We start from the raw sequence: 14,012 nt of genomic DNA on the forward strand, positions 1-14,012 counted from the left end.
CATTGGCATAGTTGGAGTTGTTGTCACCCGGGGCAGGCTTTGGGTTTTCTGACCAAGGGGGGGCAGTCTTTGGGTTAATACAAAATAAAACATAATACATACCATGCAACAAATTAAAACTACATTTTAAATTATTAGTTACAATTTAAATAGGATTACAATTTAATTACAATCTACAATCTACACTTTTCTTGCTTTTATGTTGACAAAATCGTCAACGATATTATCGAAGTTAACTTAGTTTGTCAGATGCTCCTCTATGGCAAAGTTTCTTAAATGCAAAGTACTCAGTGAAGATCTTAAATGATTTTTTATAAGTTTTTTATAAGTACAAGTATAAGTTTCCCCTAACCCTAACCTAACCCTCTCACATCTAGCAACACTAATAGCAATTGTGAGAAAGGTTTGCAAAAGTATTACGATATTTGGAACTGAATGTTAAACCACAGATACATCTTGACATGCCAGTAAGATCTGTGTGCCATCTTTAATTTTGCTTGGCCAAAGACTGATATCTTTTAAGCAAACAGCTGGAATATTTTGTTTTTTCATACATTTCATCGCTTGATGATAAAGAACTACTTGAGCTTGAAGATGGCTTTAATTTGGAAACTTCAAGTGCAGTAACACTAGTTTATTCACAATTGAGGCCTTTCAATAATGCCCCTTCATTCTTTGCTCTCTTTTGTCCTTTTCGTCTTGAGATTGATAGAACAATTAAATATTAATAATGAGATTGAAGGGTTTCGTCCCTTTCAGTTGGAGTAAGTAAGAATTGCATTGGTAAAATATAACTTTGCAACATATGTATTTGTATCAGTTTTTAAACATTAAAAATGATGTAATTTAGACATAGATAGCACACATTAGCTTGCCACAGTCCCAATCAAATAAAATTGTCAAAAAAGACTAAAAAATGCCTCCAAGGGCAGACCGTCCCCTCTGCTTGCCCCCCAAAGCTACACCAAGGCCCAGCACCATTGTCTGCAAGCCAGCAGTCAACCCGGGAAGGGAGTACAGTCTGTAATGGATGACACTCAAACACACACTCATACTCACCCACTCCGTGGCCAATTCAGACCTGTTTAGTGCTTTGTGCTCATACTTTATTTATCCTTTCCATGTCCTTGATTATTATAAAAATCTATTGTTTATCATCATTTGGAATGTGTGTGGTATTGCTCCCAGGAGTATAGCCTCTGGAACTGCCAGTAAGTGATTTACCACCTGTCCATAGTGCATTGCACAAATTCTCATAAGAGCCCCAAGTGAAGACAATGAGCCTGTGATTGGACTGGACCCTTTGAACTTGTGGTCTCATGTCTGACACTTTAACCCCTAGTCTAATGCAATATGGCATTCTATAACCAAGGGTCCACATCTTCCTGCATTTTAATAACAGAAACAACTAATGTTAGCAAGTATGACCTTAATGTCGTAGCAATATATATAATAATAATAATATAGATATAATAATAGTTTCTTTAAGTACATTTTAGGTAGGTCACTGTGTAAGTGGTGAACATTGTTGACTTCATGAGTTCATGAGTAAGTGGCATTTAGTTTATTATTGATATATGCAAATATTTTTGGGATCAAGCCATACTGTGCTTAACACCACTTTGCAATGCATCAGCTGCAGAACAGAGGATTTAGGCTGTCTTTACCGTGGATTAGTGCCTAGGCATGAAACCTCAGCATTGCTTGATTGGATGTTACTTAGGGCTCACTGTGGGAATCCACTGCTTAGTATGGGTGGACTCTAATTTCACAAATAGATATTTCTTTAAGTTGTGATATGCACAACATCAAGATATCTAACGTCACCTATAATAAGATGTGAAAACAATTTTTGTGATATTTTATGTTGATCAAGGAGAGTGGGGAGGACTGTTCCAATCCACTCCTTTATTGGAAGCCAACTTAAAATGATGAGCTCTCCATTATTTAAAAGGAAAACCTGGCAAGAGGTGTGGTTCTCATATCAGATTGGACTCCCAGACCACTCTTATCATCATCAAAACCTGGCAAACACTAGAGGAGGGCTTTGGCTTCAAGCTACAGCATTATTTAACACCCCACCATCTCTCATACAAAGGCGCCTCGCTACCAGCACCTAACATAAGATTATATTATTTGCATGTGACATTCTGGTCACCACACTACAAAACAAGTGATTTCTGTAAAAGCTGTGCAGATAACAACTAGCAGCCTGTCCTACTCTGACAGGTTTTGTGAATTCCACCTCTTAGCCTTGAGAAGAGACCTGTTGGGACCAAATTAAAGTCTTCTCAATTCCCAAAAGCATCAGTGAAGAGTGGCATCAATTGGTTCACAAAGTCTAATGACTAATTTGCTAAGTTTTTACACAACATTTACTGTAAACCCATCTGGAAGATGCTTATACTTTGAATTGAATCAGACTTTAGCAATTTATTCTAAGCCTAGACTTAAAGTCATGCTGTCATGTTGATTGTTTTATTTTATTGTGTCTGTGGAGTATTATTATTAAAATTAGCCATTATTATCATGTCATTATTCCAAATAGCACAAATATTCCTTATAAATCAAAAATGAAAAAGAGAACTTCTCCAAAGTATTCAAAACCTACATTCTATTGTGTATCGAAAACTGGCTCACAAAGTGTGTCAAAGAGTTTTCATTGCTTCATTTAAGATGTTTCGAGGTAAGGTGTTTTAGTAATTGTCACTAATCACGGTGCTGAGAACTAACGGTGTTAACTAAGTAAAAAAAGTGTGAATTTGTGTAAGCCATCTTAATTCAGAGTATTCATAATAAATGTAACGGTTTAATTCATGAGGAAGAAGCTCATAATAAACAAGAACAGCTGCATCAAATATTTAAAAATACTGTATTTACTCGTGTACCACGTGCCCTCGGGTAAGACACGCACCCAAATTTTTACAAAGAAAATCGCGAAAATCGTTTTGCCCCGTGTACAACGCGCGTTGTGATTGTATAGGAAGCATTTAGAGAGAGAGAGAGAGAGCATGAGTGCGCGAACAAGCGAGAGAGAGAGCGAGCAAGAGAGCGAGTGAGCAGAAGAAGTAAACATTACAGAATTACATTTCTTCGTGTATGGCACGCACATGATTTTCTAATGCTAATCTTTGGGAAAAAATTTGCGCATGGTACACACGTAAATATGGTATTAAAATGTATGCTTTAGTTTAAATGTTTAAATATTCTCGTTTGCAACAGAAATTTGTCATTTTTCACACTCTGATAGAGGTCCACAGAGAGCTAGATCCTTAGTAAACAATCAAAAATTACATCCTATTCGTAATCACTGAACTTGAAAGAGTCATGCTTGAAATGTATCATTTTTAGACTTCTGGGAAAGGCTTTTACAAGGCTAGGATCATCGGTAAAGAATCAAATAAAAACTATTATCATATTTGTGATCATTAACCATGAAATTGCATAATACGACACTCCACATGCCTATATTACCGAACCCCATTTTGTTTTTAAAGTTTTGTGGAAATGAGTACATTTGACCCCTCGTATCCCATTAAACGTGAACCCCTGGGGTCAGGTGATGTGTCTTGCACAACTTCAAGTTCTGTTGTACATTTTTCCTGAAGACAACTATTGGTTTACTCTTTATCATAAGGATGTAATTTTTTGCACAAAATACGGTTAAAAATAACATAAAAATTAGGATTTTTGGGGTCTAGAGGGCCAGATATAGGGGGGATCCCCAAAGAGTTTGATAACATGCATAACTAGACATCAAGATGAGTCGAAGGGTATATTATATGTGAGCATTCTTGTACTGATGAGTCAGGATGCATAGGACAAAAAGATTGTAAGTAATTTCAAAGCAGAATTCTTATGAGTATATCATCATATTACTCAGTACTCATGGAAGTAGTGACTCTATAAACATATATAGCAATGGACTGCAGAAAAATTCTTTAGGATGGAGTTTGGGGTTGAATACAAAGGGATAACTGCTCAACTCTCTTCTACAGAAGACAACCCAGGAGGCTTGTAATCAGCATTTAGTAATATTATAAAGATATCTAGAAATTTTTCAAAGTTGATTTAAAACTGTTATGAATCAAAACTTTGCATTGGCATTAGAGCCTAAAATCAGAAGTGCCTCATCATATTATGGACGTGAATAAATGCCAACAGACAAAAAGCAGTAACATTTACTAATTACTTTTCCTCATTCAGTCCTGCCAGATTTTCAAAAAAAGACACTCAGCATGCCCTACAAAAATGTAATGAGTGTCTTCAAATGAGTGTCTGCCTAGAATTCCAAGAGCTAAACTTAAAAGAAGTGCTGAGGCAGCCTTCTGCTGTTACGCACCTAAAACCTGGAATAGCTTGCTGATAGAAATTCACCAGGCTAATACAGTGGAGCACTGCTAAAAACTCATTACTTTAACATGATTTTCTTATTGCTGTATATGCGTTTAATTATCATTTTTATCATGACTCTGCAATCCATACTAACCCCTACTTTCTCTGCTGTTTCTTTTCTGTGCCTCCACCACCTGATCAAAGCACCGTGCAGTCCCTACATTGATGGATTGAAGGCCAGACCTGACCATCATCATCTAATCTTTCCACGTGACGCCTGTAAACCATGAAGACTGATTGAGATCATTTATGTTAGGTAGAATGGCCAGTAGGGGTGGGTGGTCTTGTGGCCTTGGAACCCCTGCAGATTCAGTTTTTTTTTTTCTCCAACCCTTTGGTGTCTTTTTTTTTTTAATTTTTTCTGTTCTCCCAGCCATCGGACCTTACTTATTCTTTGTTATTTAGTATAGCCTAATCTTATTTTTATATTTTTATTTTTTAGAAACTTTTCTTTCTTCATCTTGTAAAGCACTTTGAGCTATATCATTTGTATGAAAATGTGATATTTAAATAACTATTGTTGCTGTTATTGATATTCATTCTATTTCCTCGCAGGTTAGATGTACTGTATAGCATAATCTTTTTTTTTCTCATTATTCTTAGCATTTTTTGAATCACAAGCTCCCATGTCATACCACAGGAAACTTGTGTGATTGTTTAACTGACATTACGAACTTAATAACCATATGCAGACAGCCAATTACAGTATGTTAGCTCTGTATAAAGTTTAAAGTTTTAATTTGACAAATACCATGATGCAGTGTAAACAGCTGAGTTCTGATATTTTGTCACATGTACAGTGGATGACAAAATTCTCATTTACATGCCTAAACGAAACATGTAACAAAATATACATGTCTTGCTTCATAGATTATGTGAAATATAATAACACAGAATACAAGAGACCAGAAGTGACTGGGCTGGGAGGCTCATCCACTTCTCTGCTCCATAACTAAAACCGATTTAACGGAATTATTTCAGTTAAATAGTGGATCCCGTGCTTAAGGACACCTTGTGGAAGTGTATTCAAAGACAAAGGCCAGGAAGCACTTCTTTACATAAAACAAAGCCGTGAAACTACCAAGCAGGTGAAGTGAATCCCTGATAAATTTTAAAATGTATCTAGCTTTTGTGACAACATAACTTCATATACTGAAAGAGTGGCCATGTGTTACATGTTGTTTAGCTCAAGCAAGTAAGAATTTCACTGTGTGATAATAATAACTAGAACATATAGTCTCCTCTTATTAATTAGATTTCCTATGTTGTTCTTATGATACAATGAAGTAAGCTACAGGAGTCTTGAATTAATTAAATTTCATTTGTAATGAATATGGTTAAAACTGTTTAAAAACTGTAGCGAAGGAAATGTTTAATTTTACCTATCAATCCATCTGTATTTTATATAGTGCTTTTACCAGCATGGCCAGACAGGTTTTGTACTACACCTTTAGTAATCCACTGTCCTAATTTCCAATCCACGCCTAGTTTTAGTCTTTTGGGAGTTTACACTTTCTCCATGTGCTTATGGGAATTTCCTTCCAAATACACTGGCTTCCCCCTCTACATTCAAGTTGTGTGTGTGAGTGGACCCTGCAATAGACTGGTAAAAAGTCCAGTACCATTTCCCGCCTTGCATCCCGTTATGCTAGAATAAGCTGCTGACCCCTGGGACCATGAGTTGAATTAAGAGAGTTTGAAAATATTATTCTATGTTATGCCCCAAGGACAGGAAGTGGGTCCTCTTCACTTCTCCTCATACACCACTTCTCTAGGTCTTATCATCCAGACTCTTGCATCGTCATGCAGCTGTACCTGTTCCCTTCAGAGGATCACATAGTATCACCTACATTCTCAGCATGCCTCGTTGACATCTAAACCTGGATCAAAGAATACCATCTCCAGTACAACCTGGCTAAGTTGAACCTCCTTGAGGTCCTATCCAGTCCATGTATGAAACACCCCATCTATGTTTGGTTGAGCTCGTTATCGCTGACATCCCCCAAGTCAGCAAGCAACCTTGAGGTGGTGATTGGCGACCAGCTATCCTTCACTGACCTCTTTACAACTGTCTCTCGCTCATGCAGATTCACTCTTTATAACATCCATAAGATTAGACCATATATATGCGTCACAGCTCCAGGTCTTGGAATTGGTATTGTCACACCTTGATGACTGCAACTCTCTACTGGTAGGAATACCTGCACTTGCTACAAATCTGCTTCAGATGATTAAAAATGGTGCATGTCATTTCTCTTTTTTAGGGTACTCCAATGGCTCCCCATAACAGCACAAATTAAGTTCAAACCCTTGATACACGGCCACAGAGTATTCAGTGGGTCAGAATATTTACCCACTCATGTCTGTTAATGAATGGCAAAAGGTGATACCACCTATATGTGGCATCAGATCTCAATCCCGACACTTTCATGTATAGTTCTTGACTGGTGGAATGATTTGCCTACCTCCATCAGAACTCAAAACTCCTTCAGTTTAAGAAGTGTTTGAAGACTCTCTTCTTCAGGTAATAACAGTTTAAATAATAATAGCTTTGATAGGTTCTTGTAACTAAGGAAAGCTCAGACTAGATTTGTGATGTTTGGTTTAAACATCTTTACTTGTGATGGTCAATTTTGTAGTCTTGTTCCCAGACTGATGGTTACTCGATTATGTTCACCTCTTTTCTAGGTTACTTTGAATAAAACTGTCTGCTATGTTCAAGTCCTCCATAATGTTTGGGATAAAGACACATTTTATCTTTGAATTACCCCTCTGCTCCTCAATTTAAAATTACAAATCAGATCATTCAGATGTGGCTAAGGTGCACATTGCAAACATTCATTCAAGGGGATTTGCATACATTTCTGTCACACCATGTAGAAATGACAACACGTTTTATACGTGGTCACCCATTTCAGGACACCATAATGTATCGGACAATTGGTGTCACAGGTGTTTGTGATTCCTCAAGCGCGTTTTATTGCTTTATTAGTGTAGTCGTAAGATACCGAGGCTTCCATCTATCTACAGTTTACTTTTGGAGACTGTAGTAGCCATTTTTCAACATGAAGACAAGAGATGTGCCAATGAAAGTCAAAGAATAATAAAAATACATTTGATTTATATAGTGCCTTTCCCATGCTCAAAGAAGCCATTGTGGGACTGAAAAACAAGAATAAAACCATTAGAGATGACAGTAAAACCTTAGGATGACCAAAATCAACTGTCTGGAATATCATTAAGAAGGAAGAACACACTGGAGAGCTGCTCATTGATCTCAAAGGGACTGGAAGGCCAAGGAAGACCTATGCTTAATAATAATAATAATAATAATAATAATAATACATTTTCTTGATACAGATTCTTCTGATGACAGAAGAATCCTCATTATGGTAAAGAAAAAGCCACAAATGCCTCCCCAACAGATCAGAAACAGGCTTCAGGAGGAAGATGTGAGTGTGTCGGAGATGACAATCCGCAGAAGACTCCATGAACAGAAATACAGAGAACAAACTGCAAGATGTAAACCACTAAAACAGGATGGCCAGATTGAAGTTTACAAAAAAGTACTTAGAAGAGCCTATAGAATTCTATAAAAATGTCTTGTGGACAGACAAGACCAAGATGAACTTTCATCAGAGTGATGAGAAGAGCAAATTATAGAGATAAAAAGAAACTTCCCACTATCCAAATCAGACCACCTCAACTGTTAAATATGGTGGTGGGGGTGTTATGGTTTGGGCATGTATGGCTGCCACTGGTCCTGGTGATGGAACTGCTGACAGCAGCTGCACAATAAATTCTGAGGTGTACAGAAACATCTCACCTTCTCAAGTTCCAGTAAAGGACTCCCAACTTATTCGATGGCACTTATTCGATGATGGTCCAAACATACTGCTAAGGCAACACAGGAGTTCTAAAATGGAAAATGCTTCAATGACCAAGCCAAATACCTGATTTAAATCCAATTGACAGGCTGGGGCTGAAGATGGCTCCATTAGAGGCTTGGCAGAGCATCAGCAGAGGAGCTAATAAGCACCTGCTGAACTCTATGATTCACAGACCTCAAGCAGTCATTGCACACATATTGGATATTCAACCATGTACTAAACACGACTGCATTAATAGACCCGCCATTGCTATGTTCCAAACATTATGGTGCCCAAAAAAGGGGGGGCATCATATAAAAGGTGTTCTCATTTCTACGTGGTGTTACCAAAATGTATTCAGATACCCTTACATTAAAGTCTACAATTTGCACTTTAATCATGATTGAATTGGTTGATTATGAATTCTAAACTGTGCAGCAGAGGGGTAAACCAAGGAAAAACATGTCTTTGTCCCAAACATCATGGAGGGTACTGTAAATGTTATCAGCAGATGCATCATCACAAAGTGGTTTAAAGTGCTAATGATTATAGTGCAGTATTAAGTATCAAAACTGCAGTATACTATGACATACTCTACTAACCGTACACTGCGTTAGAAAGAAACGAGAAAGAAATACAAGAAATGAGTTAATGGCTGTTTTATTGTATATTATGCTGGTGTCCTCGCCTCGCTGTGCACTGTTTTCTTGGCTTAACTGTACTGCCACCATTTATTGCAGCTTGAGTCATGCAACATACAATTCAATTCAATGTGAAATGGAATATTCAGATTCATTTTATGAAGAGTAATTAGAAACTAAGATTGCTAAGAAATGTAGATAAATAAAGAAAGGCACTACATAAAAGAAATTTAAAATAAAGAATTAATCCAGTGACAGCATGTTGGCCCAACCCATGACCCTGAACTGGATTGAGTAGATCTGTGAGTTAATGTATGAATGTATGTTGGCAGAGAAAGTGGGGTTCCTTCCTCACGGTGAGCAGCGTGGTGGCACAGTGTTAACACTGCTGCTTCGCTGTAAGGAGACCAGGGTTCATGGAGTTTGCATGTTCTCGTGCCGGCGTGGCTTTTCTGGCTTCCTCCCAAAGTCCAAAGATATACAAATTAGGTGGATTGACGATCCTAAATTGTCCCTAGTGTGTGGTAGGGTGCCGCGTGCGCGTGCGCGTGTGTTTGTTCTCCCTATGATGGACTGGTGCCCTGTCCAGGGATTGTTCCTGCCTTGCGCTCCATGCTGGCTGGGATAGGCTCCATCACCCCCGTGACCCAGTTAAGGACAAAGTGGCTTAGAAATTGACCGACTGACTGACTTCCTCAACAGCACTAGTTTGATTCTCAGATAGATGGTTTACTTTCTGTGTGGAGTTTGCATGTTCTTATTATGTCCATACAGAGTTCCTCTGAGGATCTGCCATTTTCTCTCACAGTTCAAACACCTTCAGCTGGGCTGTGTGGTAGCTGTAAGATGGCCTGCTGTGAATGAATATAAAGGTGGCCCGTGACAGACCTGCATCCTGTCCGGACTGGCTTCTGCCTTGAGCCCATTACACGCCTGTGATCTGGGTTCTTTAAATGGGTAGATGATTAATTAAATGTGATACATAGAATAGGAAAATGCAAATACAGTTAAGGGAATAATGTAGTTAAAAGGTCTCCATTCAAGAAAAAAAAAATTTACTGTGCATGAAATTTTAATCCAGTTTCACATTCACGTTAATTAATTAGCTGCTGTAAGAGTTAGTTGCTTTTTTTCTAGCCCATCACACCGTAGACAACACAAAATGTGCCTGCCGACCTTTCCTTCTTAATTTGTTAGTGTGACTCTCAGGAAGCCCCATTTCAGTGTAACTGTTTATGAAAAGCCAAATACCTGAGGGAGAGACGTGTCACTTTCCGTTTTACAGCTGGCTGCTTAGAAAGTGGAGCCCTGGGAGGAGACATTTGCTTTTTCGGCCTTATCAAGACAATGAGATGGGGATCAGCAGGCGGGAAGAAGAGTCTGGAAAGCATGTCGGCAACCCTCCAGCTCACATGCTGTGATGGCCTGCTGTGATCAGAACTTGATGGAGGCTTCGCATTCACATTAAAGAATGAAGTCTTGGGCACACTGATTTCAGCCTACAAGAAGAAAGCAGGAAAATGTTAAACGAGGACAAAAGCTTTAACATACCTGAGTTGAACACTTTCTTTCATTTCTGGCTTGATTGAGACAGACTGCGGTTGTGCTTAATGGGATGCATACATCAGTTAGAATAGTTTTATAAAATAAAATGGATATTACCTCCACACCACTAGAAATCATCGAGTTTATTATCTCAAAGTAACAAATTCACATTTTTACAGGACTTATTGTGCCAGGTGTCACATAAAGAAGAAAAGGGTGAAGAGCGAAAGAATGTTCAGAACAGCAGGCAGACCATTGAAGAAAGTCAACTTCAACCACATTGCTGAAGCACAAATTGGATAAAATGATAGAAAAGACACGGACAAATACAATGGAAAAGCTTTGTTAACCGTTTGGTTAGTTTTTGCAATAATGTTGTTGTCACACTGCATAATATGGCACTTCTGATCCAGTTCTGCTTTAAATGTCTCTAACTTGAAGAATGATTAGAAAAGCTGTGATGCCATAACTGACTTGACTGCAGTCCAGTGTTCTGCTCCACTTTACTTTAAGAGCTGTGTCTGTCTATGGAGTGTAGCTTCAGTACTGAGTTCATAATCTCATTTTTTTTAGTTATGAATGGCCTGGGTCGCCATGTAATTCATAAAGAAAGAGTGTGATCTGTGACCAATGTATGTGGGCATTTTAAAAATCACAGGATCTTTAAATATGAAGAACAGAAGTAACCTCCCTGTTTAAATTTTGGCTGATGACTTTTATTATAACATCACTAAATTTATCCACGCTTTTCTGACTATCCAATTTATACATTACAGAGAATGAGACTGCTGGCTCAATTTAATGTTCAAAACTCACAATACTGAATTGTTTTTTAATCAATACATAAAATAAGAAAATTCACTGGAAAAAAGAACTCAAAACTGTGTGAGCTAAAACTGAATAACCTGCCAGCAATAAGGGCACCCGAGTAAACAGCCAGCCAGACCTTATTTGAACGGAGCCTCCTTGGACTTTTTAACTCTGGACTCTTTTATCCCTTGTATTTCTTACATCATTCCTTTAGAACCATAGACAAATTGTTAACTTATTAGACATGGGACAATTAGGATTGGAATGGACAAACAGCCTGAGAAAGGCAAACAGTGATTGATTATTCTTGTAATCATTGTTAATCTGAGGTGAATTTAGACCCTTAAGTTTGGGTCCATGCTGGGCAGAGAAGGAAGGGAGAAAGGAAGGACAGCAAGCAGAGCAGAGCAGGAAGGAGAAAAAAAAAGAAGAGCTTAGAAGCGAAGAGCCCAAAGAAATCGACCTCTGTGGAGTGAACACCAAAATGAAGCAACTCTGCACCCAGACTTTAAAAGACTCATCTTCCATCACCTTCATTTTCTGCATAAGTACTTTCAATAAGACTCTTTTTCAAATACATTTCTTAACCTAAATCTCTTTTCAAATACATTTCCTACTTTTTGCTAGCATCAGTTTTATTGTGTTTTTATTAATAATACTTTATGATAATACTAGCAAAATAACTGCGCTTCACAGCAGAGAATTAGTGTATTAAAGAAGCTATGAAAAAGAAAAGGAAACATTTTAAAAATAACGTAACATAATTGTCAATGTAATTGTTTTGTGACTGTTAAGAGTGTTGCTGTCATCAAGGATTTGATTATCATTATTTCTTTCAATCAGGTTTGTATTTGGAGGATGTGTTGTGTTCAAATTACATTCCGTGTTTGTCAACCGTTGTAAAGATAACAGGCTTCATTCATTGAAGTATTCACTACCCAAATCGGTACTCGTGAATCTAAGATGTTTAACAGGCATTCCCGGTATTAACTTGTGGATTTGCCTGCGAATATTTAGCGGCAGCGTGTCTATGAACTTCTGGATCTGCCTGCGAGTATTTAGCGACAGCGTCTCTATGAACTTGTGGATTTGCCTGTGAGTATTTGGCAGCAGCGTCACGAAGTTGTTTCCATCTAGCTGCATCAGAAAATGTATCACAACATCTGACACACCTCCTTTTTACTGTTTTCTCACAGCTTGGATTGCTGCTGTCATAATCGGTTTGAGTTTCGGTATGTGAAAGTTCTTTGATCAATGGTGATTACCTCGATAGACATGTTAATGGGTGTACGGGTGGAACGGTAAAGGAAATGGGTACCTGAACAGTAAACTAAGTCTAAAATACCTACACAATAACTATGATCATAATAAACGAACAATAAAACAGCGGAGAAGCCGTGAATTAAATAAAAAGGCTGCAGTTATCAGCAGGGAGACATGAATACTGTGGCGAAGCAAGGAAGGGAATGAAGAGACCGGAACGACGGACAGCCTTATATGGGCAGGCAGCCAATTACACGGGAGGCGTGGGGATGGGGGACATAACGTCGCCTCACACAGTGACCAAGCTGCAGGCTATGGACATATATATGTACATAAGTAGGATTCAGTTATGACCGTTGCGCGTAGAATTTTGAAATGAAACCTGCTTAACTTTTGTAAGTAATCTGTAAGGAATAAGCCTGCCAAATTTCAGCCTTCTACCTACACGGGAAGTTGGAGAATTAGTGATGAGTGAGTCAGTGTATCAGTGAGGGCTTTGCCTTTTATTAGTATAGATTAATTTTACACTGTTTGATTGGGTCAAGGTATAGTGATAAGAATACCTGGTATGGGTGATTGCCATATTCCTACAGGGGTTAGCAGCTGTGGACAAGACATTTTCAAGTAGTAGTAGCAGGTCAGTGGGTACCTGCTTTGCTGGTTGCCACAGGTGTAGCTGAACTGTTTGGGCCACTTATGCTGCACTTGTATGCCTCTTTGCTTAAAGCAGCTGTCCACATGCAGAAAAGGGCAGCACACATGGGTTGCTATAAAGCAGGTAAATTTCATGATAATATATAAATGAACTAGGAAATTGCACAATGATGCATACTTAATTATATAGGCACCCAGACTTTAGTTACTTCCTAGACCCCAAAATCTAAAAAAATATACATATTTTGTGCATCATGACAGCATGGCCATGTTTAAGAAGTAAACTGCCTACTGTTTGCATAGCATCAGAATCATCATCATAGCATCAAATTTGGGATATTTGGGTAACAGAAGAAACAGAAGTCATGGCAAAGTAGTTGAAAAATACAAATATATATCCTTAATTTTAAATAGCACCTTTCAGTAGTGAGGATCATCACCGAGTGCTTTGCAAGTATAGGTTAGGTTTGGTAGACTTTTTTATGCAAGAGGGAAATTTGTTTTCAGTAGGAAGGTACTAAAACACACATAAATATACACATACATACAGATCGTAACTACATCAGTGCCATATGAATGACATATACACCATTCTCTAGTACTTAAAGACAATTACTTATCTTCAGCATGAATAATGTACAATGTCTTCAATATATCTCAGACCTAAATATTACTTTTGTCTTTCAGAATATATTCAAACATAAAAAGGCTCAACATCCATGGCTATAGGCCATTTATCAACCAATGAATGTGTTACTTTATGTACTGTTCACTATTGGATAGAGCCCTCATCCTCAGCTGAATAAAACTTAGCAGTTCAGATCATGTGGCACTT

General features: G+C 38.0%; 1 protein-coding gene across 2 annotated transcripts in view; it reads right to left on the reverse strand.

The window, feature by feature from the left end:
* Positions 1 to 14,012, reverse strand: part of tmem232 (transmembrane protein 232) — a 196,478-nt gene that overhangs the window by 32,804 nt on the left and 149,662 nt on the right. For both annotated transcript variants that reach the window (XM_039759417.1, XM_039759416.1), the window contains one exon: positions 10,157 to 10,404. In XM_039759417.1, coding sequence (XP_039615351.1) covers positions 10,157 to 10,404 — 248 coding nt within the window. The remainder of the gene's footprint in view (positions 1 to 10,156; positions 10,405 to 14,012) is intronic.

The sequence above is a fragment of the Polypterus senegalus genome, chromosome 7, assembly GCF_016835505.1.
Source record: "Polypterus senegalus isolate Bchr_013 chromosome 7, ASM1683550v1, whole genome shotgun sequence".
Lineage (NCBI taxonomy): Eukaryota > Metazoa > Chordata > Cladistia > Polypteriformes > Polypteridae > Polypterus > Polypterus senegalus.